General features: G+C 47.0%; 1 protein-coding gene across 2 annotated transcripts; it reads right to left on the reverse strand.

Annotated features, from left to right (window-relative positions):
• Positions 1-23: 23 nt before the first annotated feature.
• LOC134068649 (protein strawberry notch homolog 2-like) lies at positions 24-26,750 on the reverse strand. 2 transcript variants are annotated; one of them, XM_062524349.1, is made up of 33 exons: positions 26,687-26,750; positions 26,510-26,547; positions 25,272-25,464; positions 24,356-24,435; positions 23,160-23,259; positions 19,036-19,182; positions 17,973-18,053; positions 17,578-17,689; positions 16,913-17,073; positions 15,910-16,043; positions 15,650-15,740; positions 15,407-15,550; positions 15,040-15,157; positions 14,745-14,850; positions 13,983-14,136; positions 13,256-13,432; positions 12,974-13,071; positions 12,442-12,524; positions 12,051-12,236; positions 11,741-11,862; positions 11,154-11,285; positions 9,974-10,109; positions 9,642-9,754; positions 9,291-9,362; positions 8,976-9,084; positions 8,775-8,846; positions 8,361-8,504; positions 7,494-7,588; positions 7,090-7,182; positions 6,854-6,985; positions 6,237-6,313; positions 5,595-5,785; positions 24-4,994 (listed from the first exon to the last, which is right to left on the reverse strand). In XM_062524349.1, the coding sequence occupies exons 3-33, from the start codon at positions 25,380-25,382 to the stop codon at positions 2,926-2,928; spliced, it is 5,640 nt and encodes a 1,879-aa protein (XP_062380333.1). In that variant the 5' UTR covers positions 25,383-25,464; positions 26,510-26,547; positions 26,687-26,750; the 3' UTR covers positions 24-2,925. The 2 variants fall into 2 exon arrangements, with proteins under 2 accessions (XP_062380333.1, XP_062380324.1); XM_062524340.1 differs by lacking the exon at positions 26,687-26,750 and having other exon boundaries at positions 26,510-26,649.
• Between the last annotated feature and the right edge of the window lie 511 nt (positions 26,751-27,261).

Genomic DNA, 27,261 nt, shown 5'->3' on the forward strand with positions numbered 1-27,261 from the left:
GAATCAAGAGCCTCATTCAACAATTCGACAAACTCTAGTTTTTATTTTGTTTGTTAACAAAATTAATATCAATACAATATATTCCTTCTGTTAGATATAGAAAATGTTGAGAATGAGTCAAAAGGCACAGATGTTTACATTATTTACAATTTCACCTAATCATAAATATTCAGTAAAATAAAATGGAAACCCCAAAAGAAAAAGTGCTCCAACAGAAAATACATACAATCAGTAGCAGTTTCAATAAATGTTCTGTTTTTATTATCAAAGTGTTCACCAAAGAACTTGTTCAGTTCTTTAAAAGGGAAGGGTATAGACCATTTTATGAAAAAGCACACAGGGTGACAAAATCACTCTTGAAATACAGATTTCTGGTGTTGAACAAACACTGAAAAAAAAAATCTCAAATTCATTTAAAAATGCTCAAAAGTCTGCTGAAATGGACAATGAATTGTTTGATAGTCACAGCTACTGACAAACTGTAGCAGGAGCAGAATTGTCAATGAGCTGTCAAAGCAATGTCTGCAATGGGACATTGAAACAGTATCAAATTCACAATTGAGATAGAATTCTCCTCTACTCTAAACTACCAGTTAAAACAAACAAACAAACGAACGAACGAAAAAAACAAAACAAACAGAATCTGATTTGGTGTCCAAGTTAATAAATCTTTTGTCTCCAAAACCAGTAGAAGAGGTCAGTTTACCAAATTTATTTTTCTATTAAGTAAAACAATAGTAGTCAACCTTGCAGTGCAGGACACACATTTCGTCCTGGTAATTAATCCAACATGTTGCTCAAATGATCCCATGGGTCTTCCTGAGATTAACTTTGTGGGGAGAATTCGATAACATGATTTTGTGGTGACCTGAAATGGTATCTGGAAAACAGCCAATGTAATTCACCCCTGTTTCAACATTGCAAGATATTTGTGCTGATGCTTTGGTGTCAGAAGAAAATGGATACTAGGGGGTATTAAACCCAATGAGGAGATGAGATCATTTCTGATTAGTGTGCATAAAATATGTCAGAGAGAAAATAAAACATACAATATTGCAGTACAGCAGTATGTGGCAGTGCAATATATTTGGTGGCAGGTTAAATATGCTTCAACTAACATCTGAGGAGGGTGTGGGGGGGACAGGACCCTGACAAGAGGTTTAGAACGTGTTGAGCTATCAAACAGGATTAAAGAATCAAAATAACAGTCCTACTAAAATATCCCTTGAATATAAATAACAATTATAGTTATGATGACAATAATATGAACAGCAACATCAAAGAACAATAATACACTTCTTTCTTCCCACTTGGATACAAGAATACAAGACACAATCTATTGACCTTACAGTAAGGACCTTTAAACAACTGAACTTTTTTTACCCCAATTTTAAAAAATATTTAAATAGAACAATTCAAACCTGTAGTCAGACAAATACACACCAATTCCTTGAACCACTGAAGCACTTTTGATGAGTTGTTGATCACCCATAGGTACATTTGAGAAATGTTCATAAGACACTGTATTGCTTCCACTTCCACTTAAAAGTGAGACAGTGAAAACATACCTGATTCACCGGTTCTCATGTTTCGAAATTTGGGAGGTTCACGTAATCGAAATGGCCTGGTTCCCCTGAATGAGTGGATTCTTTTCCGAAACAAAACATCTCTTCCCAAAACTAACTTAATTCAAATACGGTAGCAATTGGTCTGGACTGGTAGAAAAAGGACAACACTATACCTGAGAAATTACTTAAACAAGCAGTACAAGTGACAAGATTTCTTTTATTACAACGTCTGGCTCACATTATAGCCATCTGTCCATTTTCAGCACTGGCCGCTTCCCCTCTCTGTTCTCACAGTCAAGGAAGATGTGGACGAAAGAGGATAGTCTGACTTGCTGAGTGGGGCAAAATAAAAGCATCTGAATTAATAATTATAATATCAATAATAATAACCATAAACAGCAGACTAAATGTTGCATGACTATGTTTGACCACAGGTCACTGCTCAAGAGAGGAAGTTTTTTTTCTTCTTTAGAGTAACATAAGTCATTACAATAAATAATAATATTCCACTTCTCTCAATATAAATATATACATACCAGTTTAAAAGACTGCATTTGTTAAGCATTTGTAAAGGCACTGTTAGGACAAGGCATTTCTTTCTTTTGATCTTTTTTTTCCTAAGATCAGAACAGATTTCCCCATGACAAAAATAAATGAACAACAATAGGCTTTAGCCACAAACAAACAACTATAATGGCCTCAACCATTTTGGATCTTTAGTTCAGATGGCCTGACAGTTGCACTTGATCTGAGAGGCAGAGGGTATTCTTACATGCGTAAGTGATGTGACTGATCGACAGTCTGAAGATGAAGGGCCAAACAGTGTAATTGAGGCACTATAATTGACAACAATTTGCACTGGGTATATCATTTTGATGAGCCAACTATACTTTCTACAATCAGACAACAACCATACTGATTATATTTAGTATGCTTGGATGCATGAAAGGTTGTAAAGAATGTTTTCAATGTAATCTGGCTTCTGAAGTATAGAATAATTAGTGCCTCCGCTGAAAAAAGGGCAGAGAAAAGTTTCTGTCAGAGGTAAACTTTTCACAGCAACATGCCCCCACAGAATAAGCCCACGATAGGCATTCACGGCCAAGATCAACTGTGGTCTTTCACAGAGTAAAAACAAATAAACAGAAACAAATAAAAACACCATTTCATAACAGTAGCTTATAGATGCAGAACAAAAACACAACTGAAACAAGAACGCTACTTGACAGCCCTGGGGAGGCGACAGTGACTCACGGTGTCTGCATGTGGGTGGGGGTGGAGGTGTTGGGGGGGGGGGGGGGAGCAGTTCTGATGTGCGCACGAACAGTGTCAGCCAAACGAGTGAGCAGCCTGGACACTAAGTGGCGTCCCACTCTGGCTTGTGCTGGATGACGGACTGCCGGTCGCCAGCAGCAGATCTCAACATGTCCAGGGCGTCCATACTGCAGTGGCCATTGGGCAACGAGGAGGAGGACGAGGAGGACGAGGACGAGTTAGAGGAGAAGAGCGAGGGATTGGCGGAGGAGAGGAGGTAGGCTTCGGGGGGGGATGGGAGGGAGTGGGCCCCGGAGAGGAGGGAGGGGTTCAGCGAGTGATTGGAGGAGGACAGGTGGGAGGAGTTGGTGTGAGCGGAGGAGGGGAGGAGGGTGTGCGCCGGGGGGAGGATGGAGGAGCCGCCGGTGGAGGAGAAGACGTTGCTGGAGGACAGGAAGGCGTGATTGGAGGGGAGGATGGGCAGGTTAGCGGAGGAGGAGGAGGTGGAGGGGGGCGCGAAGACGGAGGAGGAGCCGGCGCCCGCGCCCATGGCCAGGGGCAGGCCGGCGGAGTAGAGCGCCGCCGAGGAGGCCACGGTGGGGGACGAGGACGACGACGACAGCGAGGGCGAGGAAGAGACGGCGTGCGAGGACGCGCCCGTGTAGTACGACGGCGGCAGCACCGCCGAGGACGCCGAGCAGTCCAGGAAGTCCAGGATGTCGTCGGGAGACGGACAGTCGTCCAGCGCGATGGGCGGGCTCACGGACAGCGCGTGCGCGTTGACCTGCGCGTGCGGCTGAGTCTGAGCGAGCGTTCGGGGCTGGGCGTGGGAGCTGTGCTGCGGACCCAGGCTGTTGTGGAGCATCTGCTGCCGTTGTTGTTGTTGTTGCTGTTGTTGTTGTTGTTGCTGCTGCTGCTGCATCAAGCGAGCATTTGATGCTTGTGTGTTTAGCAGCTGCTGCTGCGTGTGTGTGTTGCCCATGTGCATCGCGTGTGTGTTTGAGCCATGCAGAGTGTTGGGGAGGAGCTGCCTGTTTGAGGCCTGCTGAGCGTAAGGCAGCTCTCTCCGCTGTTGTTGTTGTTGTTGTTGCTGCTGTTGTTGTTGTTGTTGTTGCTGCTGCTGTTGTTGCTGCTGCTGTTGTTGCTGTTGCTGCTGCTGCTGCTGCTGCTGCTGGCGTTGCTGCTGCTGGCGTTGCTGCTGTAGCATGTTTTGCGTGTCCGCGCGGATCTGCTGCTTGAGCGCGCTCAGTGACAGACCCGCGTGCGGCGTCACCTGCAGCGGCGGCAGCTTGTGCACACCTGCGCCCGCGCCCACGCCCACGGCCCCGCCCCGCATCTTGCCGCCGGCGTTGGGCCCGTGCCTGGGCTGCCGGAGCGGGTGGCCCCGCGGTCCCGACTGGGCGTAGGCGCCTCTCGGCACGGTGCCTCCTCCAGCCGCGCCGGCTGCTCCGGCGGTGGAGCGGCCGTGGGCGGTCTGCGGGCTGCCGGGGCGCTGCAGCAGCTGCTGGTGCAGGTTGGCGTGGGCCATGAGCAGCCGGCTGGTCTGCTGCTGCCGCTGCTGGGCCTGCGCCGGCGTCAGGCTCCTCTGCTGGGACAGCAGGCGCGGCTGCAGGGGACTGCGGGAGGACTGCTGCTGCTGCTGGGGCTGTTGTTGTTGTTGTTGTTGTTGCTGCTGCTGCAGTAGGCGTGCGTGCAGGGTGAGCGTGTGGCCGCTGCTGCTGCTGCTGCTGCTCCTCTCGCGCTGCTTCTCCTGGGAGATGAGCGCCTCCAGGTTCAGCGTCTCGGGCAGGCTGGGGCTGCTGTCGGCGTCGGCGCCGCCCTCCGCCGTGCTGCTGTCCGGCGAGGGCGACGGGCTCAGCGTCAGGTCCAGCACCTCGTCGTCCGCCACCACCTCCTTCTTCACCAGCGCCGGCAGGAGGCGCGGGGAGCCCGTGGTGCCGGAGGCGGCGGCTGCGGCGGCGGCAGTGGCGCGGGGGTAGAGGGCGGCCAGGTTGTGGAGGTTGACGTTGGGGTTGGCGGCGCGGAGCTTGGCCAGGCGGAGCAGCAGCTGCTCGGTGGCCAGCTTCTCCTGCGCGCGGTGATCGCGCTCCTGCCGCTGCCGCTTCACCTCCTCGTCCATCTGGAGCAGCTCGGTGCGCACGCGCCCCACGCAGTTCTCCGGGATCTTGATGCCTGTGCGCAACAAGACACACACACACACACACACACACACAGACACAGACACAGACACAGACACAGACACAGACACAGACACAGACACAGACACAGACACAGACACAGACACAGACACAGACACAGACACAGACACAGACACAGACACAGACACAGACACAGACACAGACACAGACACAGACACACACACACACACACACACACACACACACACACACACACACACACACACACACACACACACACACACACACACACACACACACACACACACACACAAACACACACACAAGGGGTTAGACACAGTAAGTAAGTAATTTTTATTTATAGAGCGCATTTAATGTGCACAGAGTGCAACCCAAAGCACACAGGGGAGCACACGGTCCAAAGGACACAGCACAGAAGTGCAGCTCATTCAGGCCAGACGGGAGTGACCCACTGACGTGCGTGATCTGCAGCAGCCAGGGCAAAGTAGTCATGATGGACAAGAGGGGACTCAAAGGGCCAGCGGCGGTCAGCTTACACACACACACACACCACACCGATAGCGCGTGGTGGAGAAGCGTTTGGCGCGGCGCTGAGGACCGGGAGCGTACTCACCCACTTGCTTGCTGTTGTGTTTGGTTTTGAGCCGCACGATCTGCAGGATGCTGGAGTTGGTGATGTCGGAGACGATGTCGGCCACGCGCTTCCAGACGCGCAGCAGCGCGCCACACAGCATGTGGTACTGCCGCAGACGCATGCCCAGCCAGCACTCGTGGCCCAGCTCCTTCTGCTTACACTTGCCCTTCCTGAGACACACACACACACACACACACACACACACACCTTATTTGAACAACTGTTTAAACAAAACCGATTTTAGTATGAACTGTATGTGAAATTTACCAAAAGGCAGATTGTATGGTATTCTGTCTGCAGGCTAGCAGACATAATTGCAGGCTGTTTCTATTAGCTCATGAGCCTTGATGCACACACCAGCATACAGTATTCTATCCCCAAAAGTTACAGCATCTAATAAACACTTCCATTGGGACATGGTTCATTTTCTTTACGATATCAGCACAATGTGCTTCAGGATTACGAAAGTGTAACCTACATTCCAAATGAGAGGCTTTCTGGGAAGAGTGAACCGCTGGACACTACTCATAAGGTCAAGTGGTCATTTAAGGAGGCAATTTCCTGGTAACGCAACCCTTCCACGCATCGGTAACATACACACACATTAATTCCAGCACTCACCAGTGGGCATGGCTGCACTTCTGCAGAGAGAACTCAAACTGACTTTCCCAGCACTCCTTTGCCTCGTCTGGAGTCACCTGCAAAGGAGAAAAACACGGTCACCAGTAGCACACACCAAGCCAACTCTCACCAACAGGCCCTGGAGCCTGAGGCAAACATGGGGCCATCATCTGAACAATCGCCAAGGTCTTAAGTCCAACAAAAAATGATTTAATAGGTAGGAAAAATCTATTTGCTCATTTAACACAGTGGGCAAGACCTTCACCTCAAACACAGACAAGTTCACTCAATGCTCCCACATGCCACACAATAGCAATAGTTCATGTGCAAGAACTTAGCACTTAGGCTCTAGCCCCAATTAAAATGCAGGACTGAGGCACATAATGGCAAGAGGTGCATCAGAGTCCACGCTGTGACCCCTCGTGCTGTACAAAGTGGTACCACTAGGGGTCAGTATGCGATTTGTACTTTACACTTACAATACAAACTACATGTTTTGTTTTTACATAAGCTGACTGACTTTATTATGTTTGTCTTGACTAAGAGCGCATCTGACATGTTTTGCTATGTGTGCAGTGCACACATTAATTCAGCTTCTTGTCAGTGGGCGGCCAGACCTTGCGGTAGCGGAGTTGCAGGTTGTCCAAGCTCTCGGGGTGAGCCTGCTTGCCGATGTTGGGCTTGAAGACGACGAGATTTCTCCCGCGCCCCTGCTCTGCTAACAGTACACATGGCATACTTCCCCGCAGCTGCAAAACATTTAAAGACACACATGAAGTACAGATCAGATTTCAGACTCTTCACATGCTTGAGGTGGCTGTGTGTGTGTGTGTGTGTGTGTGTGTGTGTGTACCTTGTGAGAGAGGTAGAAGCCCTCATCTTCTCCAGTGAGTGTATTGGCCTTACTGGACGCCTCCTTCCACGGCATGCCTCGATCTACACTGATCTGAGAGAGAAAAGGGTCAGAGCACACAGGCATTAAACAACTATCAAAACACATCCATAGTGTGACAAAGTGAAACAAACACATGCAAAACAGAGGAAGCATACACTCTCCCCTTTACACACACACAGAGAGAGTGAGAGAGACAGCGAGAGAGAGAGCGAGAGAGAGAGAGAACACAAGAGAGAGAACAAGAGAGAGAGAGAACGAGAGAGAGAGAGAGAGAGAGAGAGAACGAGAGAGAGAGAGAGAGAACAAGAGAGAGAGAGAGAGAGAACAAGAGAGAGAGTTGCGTCTGTGGTACGGGCGCTTACCTTGTACAGTATGACCTGTCCCTCCTGCGGGTTCCCTGCGGTGAGGAAGCGCTCCTGGGTCTCCTCGCGGATCTCATCGTTCCCAGGAGCCAGATCTAATGACACAGGCACACACACACAAACACACTCTCAAATTTCTGAGCAGAGAGATGCGAGGAAAGGTCAAGGCAACATACTGCACAGGTGTACTGTACAATGTGCTTTCAGCTCATGGACATATTATGTTGGCTGTTTGGACCCTTGGTCCGTTTTGCTGGTAGGAACTCGAGTGTGATCGTTCTACCCTCCTCCTGCTCCCCTGGCTTCTGTTCATATGTATTACATAACCTACAGTCTGTTCAGGTTATCAACATGGAAGCAACACCCAGCTTTTCATTTACCGATGTAAAATCAGCAAATCACAGAGGGGAAAAAAGTAGAAGTCGCTTTTACAGTTTTCCCTTCATCCTTTCGTTAATTTGGCTATTTTACGTTCTGCCAAACGAAAATACTTGAGACAGGCAGCAATGGAGGACACATTTGCAGCTTTGAAGCATAGCCTCAGGCATGAACGGCCACACAGCTGTTCTTCTCTATTGTTAACACTGTTGCATTTTCGATTGCACGTTAAGAAAATAATTTCACATTCAAAATAATTTATTTTTTGATCCATCAGTGGTCACAAAATGTGTTTACTGGCTCTGTCGTTCGTAGTACTGTAGTTTGGGTGCACTGTGCCGTGTGCCCCACAGCCCCATCTTGAGTTTGGTCCTTTGGTACACAACAGCGTTCATATCAACAACAACGCAAACCGCGACTGCGGCTTGTGTGAAAACCCCATACACAAAATCTCCAGCTCCATTTCCATGCCTTCCAAAAGCCACTCACCTAGGATGCCCATGTCGTATTTGCCTTCTTTCTTGTCCTTCTCAATGAGGTGCTCAAAGTTGTCAGTGAAGTACTGGAACAGGTAGTTCTGCTGGTGGACCTCCAGGCCCAGGATGCGGTTGAGGAACTTGGTGATGGTGCAGTCTGGGGGAGTGGGTTAGCATAGAGATGACTGAGCACCACTCAAAAGACATCAGTTTTAGAACCACACACATGCCAGCGCCAAAACCTTACAGAATTATCAATCCATTTACTGGAAGTTGTAGCTGAAAGACTACAATACATTCTCAGATACGAGGTTCTTCCTTAGCGACAGCAACAAAGCTAAAGGATTAAAACTGAACTGGCTAGGTAGCTCACCAACAATCACTGCCTTCCAAATGTATTAAGCACACACAGGCCAGATCTGCTCACCTTTCTCAGCATTGATGACGAAACGAGGATTGCTCATGAGGATTCCCACATCAACCATGCACTGCTTCATGTCTGCGCAAAGAGAAAATGCGATCAAACAACTGGAACTGGAACAGAGGGGGCCTCAGACAGGTCTCAACATAACCCCCCCCCCCCTCAAAATAAGCAGCCATCTGGCATAAGAGGAGCAACGAGTCTTACTTCTGAAGAAGACGCCATCCCCACCAGGGTACTCCTTGGGTGCTGGGACAGTGTTTTTGATGTGGCCCAGAATGGCTTTGGTGATCTTGTCCAGAGCTTTGTTTCCATACTACAGTGGAACAAACACAAACGGTAAGAAATAGGAAATACAAGTACAAACTCATCAGAAAAAAACACTAAAATATGACTAAAAACAAGGGCATAGGGCTGTTGGAATATGGAAAAAATCTCATAATCGTAATTTTATCATATCAATAGCATAATTTTGACTAACTGCATAGCCTTACAAGGCCATTGTGGCCCTTGGCTGCTCACCTTGTTCTCAAAGTTGAACTTGCTCAGGTCTCTGGACTCGGTGGCGCGTCGGTCTCCGTGAGTCAGCGCCCCCTGTGGAGGTGGAGAGGGAGGCGCATGTAAACCAGCAGTCGCTCGTCTGCACCCTCACACTCAGGGTGGGGGGGTTAGCAAAACTGCTTTAACGACCGGACAATATTGCCCCTCAGAAATGACCTCACACACGAGGCAATGTGCTGCTCAGTTAGAGTGCTTATACAGCTGTGGCAACACACACGCTCACTGCTTTTGCCATCTGCTGGAGGGAGTTATGCTAAGTCGTGTGTGTATGTGGGGGGGGGGGGGGTGCATGTCGTGTGTGTGTGTGTTTACCAGGCTCTCCAGTCTCTTTGCCACGATTGATGCAAAGCGCCTCTCTCCTGCCAGTTCTGAGATGAGGAAGATGTACTCCGGCGCAGTCACCTGGTTAGAGCGATGAGTGCGGCCTGAGAGAGAGAGAGAGAGCGAATGAGCGAGCAAGAGAGAGAAAGAGAGAGACACTCAGAGCCAACAACAACCAGCTGTCTACATCTCACTTGAGCGATCACATGTTTAACCACCAAACCAGAAACTCATCACAAGACACAAGACTTCCACTGCACGTGTTCAGTGGCGTGGCGTGGAGATGCGTGATGCGTGATGCGTGATGCGTGATGCGGACTGACCGAACTGCTGGATGGCGCGGTCAGCGCTCCAGGGCAGCTCCAGGGTCATGTGGACCCTCCGGTGTTTGTTCGGCACCCGCTTGTCCGCCTGCAGGGAGATGCCGGAGCTCGCCGCCTCCGAGATGATGGCCACCAGCTGAGACAAAGCAGAGAACACGGGCAGGGTTAGCACACACACAAGGAGCAGTGACCGCTCATCGCTTTACGAGTGAAATGAGAAGTTGTACGACTTTCCCCCCGACTTTCCCTGACAAAAAAAACCCCTGGATTTCCATGACCTATATTACATAATGAAGGGTACAACATACCGACCAAAAACGTCATAACAGTCACGTAGTGAAAAAAGTTTGGCTAACCACAATTACTCAAGCAAAAAGTGAGTGAGGCTAATAACCAGATATACACCAACTCGCAATGTATTTTGGCAAGTACATTTTTACAACCCTGATATGACTGCAAGCAAAATGATAAAATTGCTTGACTTTGCATGTCTGGAATAGACGTTCCACTAATTCCATGATATTACAGAAATTCCATTACAGAAAGAAATTCCTTGACCCGTGGGATTCTTGAATTCAGTTACACATGCTCTATAGTCCAAATGTTCATCATAAAGAGCGCCACAGAAGTTGAGGCGATACTAGCGTAGTGGCTAAGGAGATGGGCTAGCATGCAGTAGCCTCAAAGGTTGCGGGTTTAATTTCCGGCTTTCCGCCATTTTACCCTTGAGCAAGGGTAATTAGTGGGCTTGCTGCAAGGCAAGCCCATCTATTGTTCTTCTTTGCTCACTTTTTTTAAGACGCCTCTTCTAGAGTGTTTGAGCTACCGACGCGGTTCAAACACTAAAAATTCCCGAGGCCCGATCCAGTGTAGCTTGCTTGTTAATGTCGGATGGCTACCGGTTGTCGCTTTTCCGGTATTCCCGTTTTTAGACCCTTGTAGTTCCGCCACGCTCCACCAGAGGCGTTTCCCCATTGAAATGAATGGGGGACTGTTCAGGCGTTTACATCACTGCAAGCCCACTCTTGCAGCTCCTCCATGGAGATGCACATTTCTAGTTGATATTTGTAAGTAGCTTTGGGTAAGAGCGTCTAAGTGAATAAATATAAATATAAATGTAAATGTAAAGAGGCGCACAGCTGGTGGCGATGTGAGGAGTGGTCCTGATGCGAGCACAAACCTTTTCTCCAGTCATGAAGCGCTCCTTCTCCCGCATGTTGACATGATCGATGGTGAGGCCTTGCTCTGCACGGGATTCATAGCGCACGCTGCCATCAGGTCGACGAACCACGCGACCCTTACGCCCAGTCATCTACACACACACACACACACACACACACACACACACATATATATTATTCGGTGCAATAAGGAAATATTCCTTTACCGGAATATGCCACAATGAAAGCAAACAAAACAAAGGGCAAATGATTCACGGGATGACAGTTACACCAACAGCAAGTGCAGCAGTGTGACTTTATGAGTCACAGGCTGAAAACAGGAAGTGAATCCTGAGGGCATCCCATGCTGGCTTTGTTCAAAGCGTTTTCAGTCTGATTTTCTTCCCCTTTTCACCAGGAAGTAATCCAGTGACACACACAAAAACATCACTGAACTTCAGAACAGCTTTTACCAAACATACAGTTAGTCACCCTTACGCTGCACTCTCGTCACAGCATTTTCGCAATTGTCTTAATGGGATTAGCCAATTAGCCATTTAGCCTGAGCCAATGGGACACAAAGGTATCAATAAAGATCAGGCTTCACCTCAGCCACCATCTCAGGTCCTCCGAAGCGGTCAATCAGCTCATCCAGGGTATTGAGGGGCAGCTCCTTCCCCAACGCAGAGATCTTGCTGAGCAGATTCTGCTTCAGTTCCTCCAGTTTGGCTATAGTGGGGGAGAGAGAGGAGAGAGGGAAGAGAGAGTGTGAACGTCACTTTACTGAGCAGCAGGGCAGCCGAAGCAGCCAGTCAGATTAACTAGCCCAGAGGGACACCACTTGAGAGGACAGGACCAGGAGTGGCCAGCGAGGCAGCAATGGACAGTGTCGGGGGTGTGTGTGGTCAGGGCTTCACCTGTGTGACCGTTGATGTGGTTGACAAAGATGACGTCATCGTTGTCCTGCGGAGACTCGGGCGAAGAGTTGGAGTCGCTCTCCATTCCGTCCGACTCGCAGCTGCTGCTGTCGCTTATGCTGATCACCTCGCCGACCACGTCTTTACTGTGCTTTGGGTACTTAGGGGGCCTGCCGCGGGGCTTCCCTGCAGAACACACACACACATGCTCGTCTCATCCATTTCACACGTTTGTCGACACGTTTAAAACCAACTGAACCTTTATCGATGTATTCCACAGGAAAAATAAGTCATTTAAATCCATACGTGGAAACACAACTGACTACAGTAATTTCCTGTGCATTAGGCGCATTGTGTCTAAGGCTGTGGCTGCAGGAGCCTCAGGGCTTACGTTTCCGCTTGTTCCCAGCAGGCTTGTCTCTCTTGGGCTTCTCCAAGGGGAAGTGCTTCTGCACCAGCGACTGGAACACACCCCTGTGGAAAACGGGAGCCCAGTTTAGCTTCACCTCGTTTACAGTGGGGTAGAATTACACCGCCACCACACCACACTGTGGTCTGGCTCAAGCTGTGGCGACACCAAAGTGAGGATTGTGCTTTCTAGGAGGCCAAGAGTTATTCAATCTCAGAGGGACCCCTGTCATTTTCGGCTCAAGGCAGTATGTGTGTGTGTGTGTGTGTGTGTGTGTGTGTGTGTGTGTGTGTGTGTGTGTGTGTGTGTGTGTGTGTGTGTGTGTGTGTGTAATGACCATGACCGTACAAAGCATGACCGTGTAATTTATCACAACACATACACACACACAGACACACATTTACTGATTACACCCTACACAGCAGGACAGGACGGTAAGAGTAACGAGGCAAGTGGTCATGATCGTCTGGCCACAGCGCCCTGCAGGGAGGAAAGGTCAGGGGTCAGCACTCACTCAGCGGCAGAGACGAAGCGGTCCAAATGCCCATCGTTCTCGTCCAGCACCTCTCTGGTGCGAGCCTCGCCCGTGGACTGCAGACCAATCACAATGCACTGCAGACAGACACAGGGGACAAGAACACAAGAGTCACGTGACAGAAGTTATAAGGCAGAGTTTACATTATAGAACCTGAGATACTCACAAAAAGTTAGGGATATCTGGCTTTCGGGTGAAATTTAATGTTTCAGCACAAAATGCACTAAAACACTGAACGGAAAAGCTAGAGCCAGGACTGACCTTGCCTTGTCCCAGCTCCGTCTTGGCCAGCTCCACTAGCCGGCGCACTTTGGCTGAGATGCAGAGGTATTTGAAGAAGCGCTGGTGCGAGGACCAGAACTGGCCCCACAGGGACTTCCTGGACACCAGGCCCAGCGTGTTGGCCGCCCCCAGGAACAAGGCCAAGGCTTCCGCCCACTGCACAAAACGCGGCGAGGGGGGGGGGGGGGGGGGGGAGAGGAGAGGAAAGGGACTCAAATTACAGGCTCGCAGCAGGAGGGAAGGTGGCCGTTAAACGCCATCAATCAAGCACAGAACAGATTGCACAGAAACACTGGAATAGTCTACACATTCCAAATCAAATAATCTGGGCTGCGTTTCCCCAGATTCTTTAAGAAGCTCTTAAGTTCTAACTTCTTAGGAGCGCTCTAAGAGCGTTCTAAGAACACGCCTAAGAGGTTCTTGGCACTTAAGAGCTTCTTCATGAATCTGGGAAACGTGGCCCTGGTCTTTTTCAGCCAAAGAGCTGAATCACTAAAGTGACCAAACTACAGAGCACAGGGATCATCAGCACAGTGCAACAAGGACAGGGCTGGGGTCAATTGAGCGGGGTACCAATTGAGAGACGGCCGGTCACAGGGGCCGTGGGGAATACTTACCTCCAACTCGTCCATCACCACCACCCATCCACCAGTCACACACACACACCCAGTCCCTCCCTGCGCTCCGTAACAGAACGTGCCCTCACCAGTCTGGCTGCTTTGTTGTACATCAGCTTGAACTCGCCGTCCAGGGCAATCTCCTCGATGCGGAACGACACGCCCGCAAAGCTCAGCTGCCGCGCTATGTACATGCCGCTGACCTTCATGTCCATGGCAACTATCTCCATGGCTCCCACACCCCTGACAAAAAGGTAAACAAGGCCATGGTTAGGCTAACCTGGACAGTGCAGGAGATGTGCAAACGACCGCGCATGCTGAGCCATCAGAGAGAGGGATAAAGGCTTTAAAGACACATCCGGTTCTTCTGGTCCGGCTATATTTAATTCGGTAGGCTATTTTTCTTACAAATGGCTTCTTGTCAAAGCTAATGTAAATCTATATTAGCTGCGAGGTATGTAGTCACAGTTAGACACAGTTAGACAGAGGGATAGAATTACACTGATGCTCATTTGATGTGGACATCCTATCCAATCGCTGACATTAAATCACACCCTGAAAAGAGATGTCAAAGCAAAGTGTCTGGAGTTACTATGAAAGCATGTGTTGACTCTTCGTGGAGTGCATGGAAGCCTGGGCTAGAGCATAGGGTTTCAGGATCAACATTTCAGCCCGTTTCTTCCAAAGCACTTGTGTTTAGAGACATACTAAAACTAGAAGTACACTTCACAGTGGTGGCTTTCAGCGCCTGGCTTTAACCCGTTCATAACAGCAACAACATGCGGGGGAAGAGGTGAGCCGAGATGGAAGCAGTCCCCAGCAGGACATCCAGCTCCGATGCATGAGCTGACCTTTTCTCGATGGCATGCAGAAAGTCTTCGAAGGTTTTGAAGGGCGTGCCCTCCCCCCAGATCCCTAGACGGCTCATGTAGATCATGTTCTTTGGCTCAGAGGCACCTAGAGGAGCAGGGAAGAGGGGGCTGTAAGACACCGGAAAACAAGGAACTGTGACAACTCAGGTGCCTGACAATTGCATGCAACAGGATTTCCCTCATTTGGCTGGAGTCCAGCTCTGTCTCTGTGTGACGTGTATCAAGACAGCAGGAGCGGAACTGATCTGGAGCCCTTGACCTGAGGACGACCCACCTGTGGCACTGGCGTACACCACCCTCGCCTTGGGCAGCTTGCTCTGGAGGTCCAGTACGGCCTTGCCCATTTTAGTGGATGTTGCATTTTTGGCTTTGTGGCATTCATCGAAAACAATCTGAAGCAGCTAGTCAAGGACCCATCACTCTATTGACAAGTGGAACATAACCTGGCAGGCATCAAGGTCTATCAAGCAACAAAATACTCCAATTGTACCCATCGTCTGTTAGCAATTCATTCACTGATTTACAAATGACAATGACAAATCTACACAGTGACACACGATACATCCCTCTTGGAAGTTTTAAGCCCATTTAAGCTTTTAAAAACAGTGTCCTGTGTAATGGGGACAGATGAAAGAGGATACGACTCCATCGAAGTTGGGTTTGCACCAGTCCAGGATCTGCTTGAGTCTGGTGCGGTGCTGCCCGCCTGCCTGACTCTCACCAATCAGAGCGGAGTATGTGGCGAACAGCACCCCCTCTGAGGTAGCGGTGTCTCCATACTTTATCTGTGGAGCAAAGAGCACGGTCAGAGGAGAGACCACCTCCACACACATTCATTCTGAGTGCACAGTGGAGATAGTTGAGTGTGGAGGAGGAGTAAAAACCTTGTTTAAAGCATGAACTGGTAAAGTGGACGCATCGATGTCTTTGAGATCTCTCTCCGCATCATACTTCAGGTCATTGGAGACACTGAACCTGTAAACCACAATGACAAAAAAACATTTCCCCCATTAGCATCAAACCACGGACAGTGCAGAGAAACAAGAAACAAGAACACATAGGTTATCCAAATGACCCAAGACACACACACACACAAACAAACACACATGGGTCTGTAAGATACACATAAGAACAGTCTCCTCACCAGAGGGACTTCTTGCGGCCCTTCAGGTAGTTCTCCAAGATGATGCCAGCCACTGTCCGGCCTTTTCCCACTCCTGCCCCGTCTCCAATCAAGAAGCCCGCTCGCTGCCCGTTCTGTAGGATCACCTCGTGTTGCTGTTTTACAAACACAAACACACACTTTATAGTTGCACAATATTCACACTGAACTGTCCACAACTACAGCACTGCCATCAAAGGTGCAGTTTATGGCGAAAACAAGCAGTGAAACTGTCGAAAATGCAGTCCAGAGTGATTCCGGAGCGCAGAGGGGGAGGCGTGTAATTGGATTGGCTGTTGAGCTCAAATATTAAGAACCTTGCGCGGAGTCAGACCGCATCTTTAATCTCTCCGTATTCTGGATCCTTCTCTCCCACATCGGGGTCCTGCTGACACATTCTGTACGGTGTCAAGTCATTCTAAAGACCGGCGCCCCCCACCGGACATGGCGTTCAGCGGTGTGGGCTTGACACGCAGGATTTTAGAACAGTTTTCTAACCCTGTGCAGCTGCCGCACGACAGACGTTTCTAGTGGGCTTTCTAGTTCTACATTTCTTTTCTTGTCGCGCCACACCGTGTGCGTGTCCGGTGGGCCCCGGAACATCCTTGATGGACATTCCCATAGGGCTCGGGCACACGCCATGCATTCTAGGAATATTGCCGCCATGTTGGTAGCGCACCGGGCGAACAGAAATATAGTTAAAATATAGATTCTTTTACTCTTGCGAACGTGGGTTGCGCTGTTACACCCCACTACACAGCAACATACGACCAAGAAGGCAAAAACTAAAAGTAACAGGAACACACTAATAGGTGGGAGTAAATCCATAGTAATCCATTGTAAACCAAGGAGTGAGGCTGCCAATATGGCTGTGCCAGCAAAGTTTTCACGTCATGATCCCAAGCCCTATTAGCTGCTCCACATCATAACGGCAGCAGCATGCAGACCTCGGGAGCCCTGGCGGCAGTGAGGGGCTGGACTGTACCTGGCAGGCGTAGATGATGGCCTCCAGCTGCAGAGCGGACAGCATGCCGGAGTTGATGGTGCTCCCTGGGATGGAGAGGGTGTAGGTGACGTCGGGTGGGGGCACGCTGGACAGGGTGTTGGTCTCCACAACAATGTCCGGGTGAGAAATGCCAATGGTGGCTACGCGTAGAAGGACAAACGAGAAATTGATCATTAGTGAATGAATGTATGCCTTTTATTGTCACTATACACATGTATGTACAGTAGATTAAAAGCAAGTCCTTTTTCAGAGCCAAATTGTATGTGAGACAAATAAAAGATAAATATGACAACATTTAAATAAAATAAGTACCTTACCAAAACTACACCTAAATTGAGGTCAGTTACAGTGGCTTCGAGTAACAAAAATAAATAAGGCCATAAACTGACAGATGAGAGACCCAAACTTAGCATCTACGGTAAATACGTCTCTAAAGGGGGCACCAAACTACATAAGAAACCTGCAGTAACATAAACTAAGGGCCTGTGGTATGGCAGCCAGTACCTTCTATCTTGTGGTGTGACAGCCCCTGAAACTGAATCATTTTCTTATTCGACAAGATTCTATATGAATTCTGTTCTGGATTTCCTGTTCAAAGCCGAATAGAAAGCGGGCATAAGACGGCTTTAGAGAGCAGCCCTTACATTTGGATGGTTTGTACTCCGCGTATGTATCCACATGGCCCAGCTCGTCTGCCTCCTCTTCTTCCTCTGCCTCCTCCTCTTCCTCTGCAGGCGGTGGAACTGGAGCAGAGGGCTAGAGAGAGAGAGGGGGGGTACAAAACAGAGATCAGCTGATGTGGCCATCACAACTCACCTGCCCCGGACTCCCCCTGACAAAACGGACACCAGCCGTTAGTCATGGGAGGCCGCACGAGCAGAGCAGCACACAGGAGGAGGAGAACAAGAACAGATGGATGGATGGATAAATGGATGGATGGATGAGGCTAATCATGTACAGAGGGGGAGGAGGAGAAAAAGGGATGGATGAGACTAATCATGTACAGAGGAGGAGGGCTACAAGGTAGACCCAGGGCTACCTGGTATCCTCCCAGTGGTGGCGTGTTGATGATGGCTGACAGGTCGTCCAGACTACTCAAGTCATGAGTTCTGCTCAGGCTCTGCCAATGGTGGAATGAATGATGTCAACAAACAAGTGGACACTGACATATATCTACATGTAGATGACAAAGATGATGAAGTCTATTTGTTCCATTCAACGGCATACAACACAACATTGTCACCAAAAAGAGAATATAGATCTAATTCAATGTCACTAATGGAATAAATATATACCGTATAGGGTGGGCACCATAGAGTACCTCACTAATGGATAGGGGTGTCATGATTCTCCAAATTCAATTTACTTTTCAATTTTAAAGTCATGATTCAATTAGATTTTTTTATATATATATTTGAGGTTGTGAGGTTATCAAATGTATAAAATCCCAATGAACACACCCAGTTGGATAATCAAAACTCAACCTTCAGGTCGGGCTAGGCTAGGCATTGGCAATTCATCCCCGGACCGTGATTGTTGAATAAAACAATGTGTCATGTGTTTATGCGGGTAGGAGTTTGGGTAGGGGGCCGTGGCTTCTCTTGGACACAGGCCTGTGGCTACATCATTTTTGAATTCAAAGTTCGAAATTGAGCTGTAATCAATTGATTTAGACTTAAAATTGAAATCGTGACACCTTTACAAATCACTGCTGATAATCACAATACATTGATTCTGCAAAACTCATGCAATACATTGCAAAAGATTGATCTACGATGCATCACCATATCTGTGTAAATGAAGAAGAAACAGTTCTTCCTCTGAACTTGAGTTCCTCCTTTGCCTAATGTCTATCCCATCAACAATACACAGAGGATTACCCTCATTCAAGTGCCACCAGAAGGACAAATGAAGTAGTGACGCAAATCACTGAATAATGGTGGAGGAGATTTGCCAGCAGCGTTTCGATGACATTGCATAAAGAGGCTATATGTTATATTGCCATATCAATGCCGAGTCCTCGATAGCAAAACATATATATTTATTTTTCTACGTGCGAGCGTGTGTGTGTGTGTGTGTGTGTGTGTGTGTGTGTGTGTTACCTCTCTCTGGTTGATGCCAGACGTGTTGATGTTGCCCCAGGGCACCATGGCAGTGGAGGTGTGTGGCAAACTGTCTGCACCATAGTCTGACAGCGAGTCACGTGGAGAGGAGAACAGGGAGTTGTTGGAGAGATCATCAATGAGGTCCTGAGAGAGAGAGAGAGAGAGAGAGAGAGAGAGAGAGAGCGAGAGACAGAGACAGAGACAGAGAGACAGCGAGAGAGCGAGAGATAAAAATGAGAGATGTAGAAGACGTTGATCTAAAATTCAACCACCGTTGAACATTTGTCATCTGCATGCAATCTCACTCATTCTGAAGCAGAGGCTGCATGTTATCCTGGAGACACGAGAAGAGAACACAGGTGCTGCACATCTGTCTACTAAGCAGCTCAATAATAATGTGCAAATAATGATGATTGGGGGCAATTTAGATCACCAGAGGCATATGTCCCCTCTACAACTGAGTGCAAGGCTATATGGCATTACTGTAATTGCATAATAGCTGTAGACCATGATGGCTGCAAATAAGACCAGACCATTCAATCCCATGACTCTCAATTTATTACTACATCAAGTATGTGTCTCTGTGTGTGTGTGTGTGTGTGTGTGTGTGTGTGTGTGTGTGTGTGTGTGTGTGTGTTGGGGAGCGGTAGGGGGAGAGAGAAGGAGAGAGAGACAAACAGACAGAGCCTGAGTGAGCTAAGTGTATTACTTCAAAACGTGGCTTCCGGCCAAGATGGCCTTTACAAGTCTACACAGCCACTTTATCACTCAATTGCATCTTACTTGGAAAACTGATATGTTCCCATACGGAACTCTATGGGAAGCGAGTCATGAGAGAACGAGACAAGAGCTGACATTAAACGCAGCTACTGTATTTATGAGTGTGGTCGAAAAGCCCCACTAGAACACAAAGGTCACAGATACGCAAGGCCAGTAATTACTTCACAATTAACCACCAGCAGAACTCGAGAGGTGACGTGATGACAACAATTACCACATACACACAGACAGGGTCACAGGCCGAAAACATGGAGGACAACCTTCTAAGCCTTCTCTCGACATCTGGAAGCAGCAGCCTACAGGTAGCGTTAAACGCAAAATGCCAGACAAAGAGATCGTTCTAAGCCCTTGTTCTCCTAAACTGGCAGAGGCAGACAAGCACAGACTGACATCTACGCATGGAGCCGTCTTCAAATTCAGGTACAGACCTCCAAGACCACATTCCTTCACCATTCCAGGCTTTGTAGACGGCATGCCATTTTCCACAGCCACCACAGATTACATCTGAGCTCCAAGGGATCCCTGAAAGCTTCAGTTTCACCCAGATCATCAACAAAAACCCATGGTCTTTAAGGAAGGATTAGCATGCAGCTAGTGCAGCTGAAGGAAACAAAATGGCCATCTCCCCCCACCCACCCTGAACAAAAGGAAATAACCACATAAATTAAGAGGTACAAGCAAGTGGTCATAAATTAAAAAGGTACAGGCAAGTCGATGAGCTAAAACCTACAAATTATAATATATTTATAAACTATGACATTTCATTCATTTATTTCTGGAAGCATATTGCTTATATTATTTATTATTTTTTTTGTGTGCAGCATCGGTTATGCCGCATAACTCCAAGCAAGGAGGAGGGGGGGGGGACGACTCTAGTCTGGGCTTATGCTGTGCTGTAGCTGCCATGATTGAATAAGGCATTAGATGGGTCTGCTTGGACGAGATAAGGGCTTGACGTCTCTACAGCTCTGACATCAAGCTTGCCCTAAAAAAAAATAAAAAAAAACTACAAACCCAAACATTCTAATGCCCTCCCGAGAGAACGCGATGCATTTAGAGTCGTAGAAACCTGAGAGCCATTTCACATTAGCTACACACTCTAATCTCCCATTTGCAGCGCTGCCACCAAGAGACTGGCTACGTTTAATGCCTCCTTCTCTGTGGAATATACTGCAGTGCTTACTCTCCTTTTACAAAGGGGGCATTTTTAAACGGCCGTTCGAATGGCCACCATGGGCCACCATACTGCACAGCAGCTACAGGCCATACCTGTCATGGAGCAGCTCATGCTATAGTGCCACAGTCTGAATAATTTATGTCTGAAATCCTGAGATGTTTCTGTTTAACTGAACAGAATAGCGCCACTTTATCGTACTGGGATAATGTCCCATCTATTTGGTTGGCTCGCAAAAGACAGGAGGTTGGCCACGAGAATGCCCAGTGACACCAAATCCCAATGCCTAAAGCAACAAAGTGGACCAAGGCAACGCAGTATCCGCAACATTAAAAAGACAGTCAGTGAGTACAGTCTGTCACCACCCCCTCGCAAGAGGTGGATCTGGCAGCAGGTCCTCAACTGACCGTTTCAAACATGCAGCACACAAAGCCCAGACACTCCAGGGAAGGACATGCTGTACTTATGAAATTCACAGACGCAGCTACCAATTCAGGACAAAGTGAACAAACGCCTTGAGAAAAGGGAAAAAGACCAGACTGTTGCAATCTGGAGGAGGAGTGAGGAGTGAGTGAGTGAGTGAGCGAGCGAGCGAGCGAGGACACACTCTGCACAGCAGCAGAGACAGATCCTGCCAGTGTGTTTGTGACACAAAGAATGATCCAGTGTTTCCTGAGGGGCCTCGGCCTGAGCGCCCGCCCGCCCGCTCACTTGCTCGCTCGGTCGGTCGGTCGGTCTCGAGACAGCGACCCCAGAGCTGCCCACAGGGAATCCTCCCACTTCCTCCTCACACAGGAAACTCACTCACACAAAGAATCATTCACTGGCTACGGTTTGCGTGTTTTTTTGGGGGGGGTTTTAAAAGGGTTAAAAATAATATAGGATGGCGTAAGCAGGCATCAGACTACGTGAGACCCCTTCCATAGGCATAAGGTAAACAAAACTGGACTTGCAGAACAAGAATCAGAAATTGCTTTAAATGATGGCAGTGAACGCTATTCACTTTCAAATACTGGAGAGCACAGGTTCGGCCACAGTGTTAACTAGAAAAGGACTCGGAGAGCGCAGACCTCAGTCAAGCAAAAACATAACCGCCTCCTGGATCCAGACGTCGATACGGATCACTCCCAAAATTGAATTATTTCTTCCTTTTCATTTTCATTTCAGACCTTCCCTGAAAATTTCATCGAAATCCATCCATAACTTTTTGCGTTATCTTGCAAACAAACAGACAAACAAATAAACAAACAAACAAATACAGACAGACAGACAGACAGACAGAGTAAGAAACAAACCCCGATGAAAAAACAACCTCCTTGGCGGTGGTAATTATGATGACACTGTGCAAGACACACATGCCCTATATGGGCCGAGCTGAACAGGACACTAGATCACACAAAGGCTCCTATAACCCTCACTCAAAAGATGGACATTCACAAAGCAGACATGCATTTTCAACATCCACTCACTAGAACTTGGACTAAGTTACATCCAAGAGACGGAGCGACAGACAGACAGACAGAGGTACACTTGTATGCAGCTTCTCTGTCCATCTACTGATGCAGAATCAACCCCTTTGCTTCAGGTCAATCGAAACGCAATCTATACCTAAGAAACTGGCTGGACATTTGTACACAACCACTTGAAATTTAGGTGACAAGAAACATCTATCAGGAGCCAACTAATAATCAGGTGTCAACTATTAGTTTACTAAATTTGATCAAATAAATGACCCTCTCCAAAAGCCCTTATTTCCAATCACTTAATGGCATAATGAAATGAATACATAATGAACAACGATAATTGATTTCAGCGCTGGAAATCAGCACCAGCCACTAGCCTGGTAAAAGATGTAAGTGGCTGGTATATAATAACTATTTCCACCCCTGCCAGACAAACTATAACGCAACATGGTCTGAACCTGCAGTTCCTCTCGCACTAGGCAGGATTACCATTGCAACAACACATCAGTAGGGTAAAACTAACCTGTCTCACAACGGTCTAAGCCTAAAAAGGGTTTGTGATCCAACATTTTTATTGTTCAGTGTGTGCAAATGGAAAGGAAACAATCGTGTTAAAGTTGACTACAAATGAACTAGTATTGCATAAAGGCAGAGCACACCAGCACAAATGAAGCATGATCTCCTTCCAATCTTCCGAGTCTTACCTGAGGAAAGTCATTCCTGGTCAGGTCAAAATCATCATGGAAGGGTGCCGAGTTGAACACATCCATTGGCGTCACAGTTGAAGAGGTCGAGTTGTACTGCCTGGTAAACATATACAGACAAGACCAGGTATTGTTTAGTAGGTGAGAAGTTACTGGGTGAGAAGTTCTTTTAGATGGCAGCTTCAAAATGCAATTGACTGCCTTAAGGTTTCAATCTATTATGATACTAAAGACACTAAGGTGATATCATACTGTATAATACTGTTGCCATTTTCATCAAAAATATGTAGTAATGCAGTCTACTTTTTTCAGTGTCATGTGCAGAGAGTAAAATTTGTCTGTGATTTTAGACTGAGCAATCACCAAGGTGATCTATGGAAATCCATCTGATTGGATATTGAGTCTGCTATTGTAATACCCAGGCACTTCCTTTGGGGTTCTTCAAGCTAAATTAAAATTCTCCAATATGAAGACCATATTTGAATTATCCATATTTGTTTTCCAAAGGCATATCCACATTTTAAGCATGGATATAAAGATGATAGTGATGGCAACAATACTAGTTGTTCCCAATGTATGCAACAGTCATAATAAAGCGTTCCCTACAGATTTCAAACTGGATAAAGGTCGCAGCTCATTTGATCACATGACAAAATTAATGGGTAGAGATGTAAAGCCAGTTTCAGCCACGGCAAGGTTCAGCTCCCATGGTAACAGAGTTTTATTTTTCCTTTGAGAGACGCAGCTCTGTAGGGAGCCCTGTCTGAACTACAATTCCAACATGGGGTGGGAGAGACTACGCAGCCAGGAGTGGCCCTGGGCAAGGAGGACCCCAAGCATACTGAAATCAAGCTACTTCCTACATGGTAAGAAACCATTCTTCATTAACAGCTGGTGTGGAGATGCTGTGGGCCATGTGGAAAACAATTTCTGATGTTTCCAGGTCAAATACATTAAGACACAGACAATTTCTACTAGAACAAGTAAAGTGTTGCTTTTGACACACACACACACACACACACACACACACACACCAATGGCATTAGGCACCTCCACGACACAGACTATGTTATTGCAGATGAGGTAAGAAGTATACACTCAAACACCATCCATTAAACTCAAAGTGATTCATGATTCCTTAACTTATCTTAAGTCAAAGTGGGTAGATTTCCCTTCGACAATAGGCAAGAACTCACCTCTCAGATTGCATAGGGAACTGCTGACTATATGCAGTCTGCTGGGACAATCCCCAAGAGTTTGAGGGAAATATCGGACTCTGAAAAAGAGGGAGTTAACAAGTTACAAAAACATAATGAGAAAAATTATATAAATGCCCAAGACAATGCCCAATGTGTACATAAACTCCTGATACCGGTGCAAAACTAGGCATACAGCAACACCAATTTTGTGCTTTCTACACCCTGTTAAAGTGAATGGTCACTTGGACAACGATCCAACCACGATTATATAAAAGCCCACACATGCTTCTTTTCATGTAATATCTATGTGTAATGATACAATAGTTGTATTCCCTTATTATATTACAGTAATTCACAATAAATAAATATTTCAACACACAACTCTTAGTCCCATCAGCCAAAAAAGTGATACTTTAGAGTGCACTTTATATCAAAATACCCATTTGTGCAAATAAGTTACAAAATAGGTGCCAAGTTTCCCTGAGTTCCACCCAAGGTAAGGAACCATAGGCTAACATGTCATTACCACAGCTGTTCACACAATGGGCGAAGAGTATCTGCAGGGCATACAAGATTAACAGAGGGATGAAAAGAGGCATAGAGAAGATGCTGAGGGGTCATTATGTTCATTCCACAAGGGACTGAGTCCATAAAGGAAAGTGAAGTTATACGAACATAAGTCTGCCCTAGAATAGAGTTAGCATAGCGCACAGGCGATCTAATTAGTCCAAACCCATGCCTGTTTCACATCAGCATTACTGCCAAGTTGCTTACTATTCTGAAACGGTATCTCGGAGATCTACAAAGTCTGGAGTCTGAGAGGACAGACAGACAGACAGACAGACAGACAGACAGACAGACAGACAGACAGACAGACCCACAGTTTGTGACATCCACCCAATGGTTGCCTTACCTCCATGGAGGACGCCAGAGGAGAGCTGGGTGCGCCATACTCAGGGCTGTCCAGAGAGTCTTCTAAGTAGTCCTCTGCATCCATGGCAACAAATGTGGCGAGCATGGGCATCAGGTTCTGGGCTGGTACATGGTGACAGAGCCAACCGTTGGGTCAAACTGCGCTCCCTCTGGCATCATTCTCCATCCGTCTCCTGCACAGAAGAGATGTGAATGAATAATGTTATATTTCCCTCTTCTTGTGATGAAGATTTGATCTTTTCAAATAACACTAACCATAGCATTTACCTACACTGTGCATGGTGTTACTGCACCAAGTCGAATGGACACATATTCCAAATGACTTACTGATAGAAAATTGTATTGCTAGTAGTATTTGTTCATAATTTTAATGAGCGCTCCACAGGGAATCTCGCTTAAAGCGGATTAAAGTTAGCCAACAGTCCAACATATCAGTACACTAGATGGGTAACCGTGTCGCGTCTACAGTTTATCATAGCCATAGCCATGCATATTAACAGGCTCTGAATGCGTTATAAGAGTGTTCCTGTTGTTAATGTCGCGGATGGTGGCTAAATTTGTTCAGCAGATATGCCTGCTACCTTTAACGTTACTGACGTTTCTCTTTCCAGTTCCAATGTTATCATAAAAACTGCCTGAATTTTGAACACGTTGCCAACGAGTTTGGCCAGCATTAGATACTTATTGCTTTCAGTTTACTGGGAAACTGGATCTCAGACCATCAAAATTGCTCTGTGTGGCATGAACTACTAAACGTAGCCTGACTAGCCGCATAGGGCTAGTTACTCAATTTTAGCTTGCTACTATATCAGGTCGCTGGCTAGCTTGTGATTAAAACCGGCTATGAGGGTAGCCACCTTCAGCTACACCGATTTCACAGGCTAGTAATATTGCGTGATATTTGTAAAACGTTTACAAAGCCATCCCTAACCCGATTAATAAACCGTATTTACGTACTATTTCAAATGATTGTAAACACTATATAAAGACTGTGACTTTCTCGACTCCTTAATGATGAAGCTAGCTGGGCCAAACCCTTTTGTCTGACCAGATAGCCTACTCGCTACTTAGCTAACGTTAGCACTCCAGCTATCCGCTGGGAGCGAGTTTAGCTAGATAGCTAAAGCTGACTTGGTAGCTAGCTATCTATATTCACTCGAGGTTACTACGTTACAGTTCTTTTATGGATGTGTATTTTATATTAACCAATGCACTTACCGATTTTATCTTTCTGTCGTTCACGTATATTCAGTCTCCTGGAAACAAGCCAACCTTAATCAAATTCAAAGGAACATAAACATAGACCCTAATCCATGGCTTTCCGTAGCTACCAGCGTCTACTTCAGGAAGATATAAAGCAGGAAGCGACAGTGATGTCACGGTAGGCGCTCGTACCATACGGTGAAGCCGGTGGTGCAAGACGTGCAGTGAAAATGGCTTTCGGTTCAGTAGACTTATTGTAAAACGTTTTTAAAAGAACAACAACAACAACTACTACGGAACACCTTACAGCTATGCATCCAACCAGTTTAAGCTCTATAAACCACAGTTCGCCTGTTAGGATAGAAAAGTAGCCTAATGGCCTGTATACAATTGATCTAGTAGGCAAGACTGTCCCAGCAATGTCCTCATTGTGAAACTCACCATCAGTTCAGCTCTCAGTTGTTCAGTCGGGGACCTGAACTGGGATTATAATAGGCCGTCAGACAGGATCCTAGCGATTGGTTTATAATGCAATCACCCCAACAACATCAAACATTTTGAACAGCATGTTCAAAGATTAAAAATAATAATAAAAAATAAACTACATTTGCGATTTATATTATGTAGAGTTGCCTATAAGCGTTGTTATTCCGACAAGGCAATTGTTTAGCCCTCAAAGAGACATGCTTTTAGTTGGATGGACTGTTGTCATTTTGCAGAGGTCCTTTTTTGTGGTCAGTGCGATCAGTTTGGTTTTGGGCTGTAGC

Source organism: Sardina pilchardus, chromosome 2 (assembly GCF_963854185.1).
Source record: "Sardina pilchardus chromosome 2, fSarPil1.1, whole genome shotgun sequence".
Classification (NCBI taxonomy): Eukaryota; Metazoa; Chordata; class Actinopteri; order Clupeiformes; family Clupeidae; genus Sardina; species Sardina pilchardus.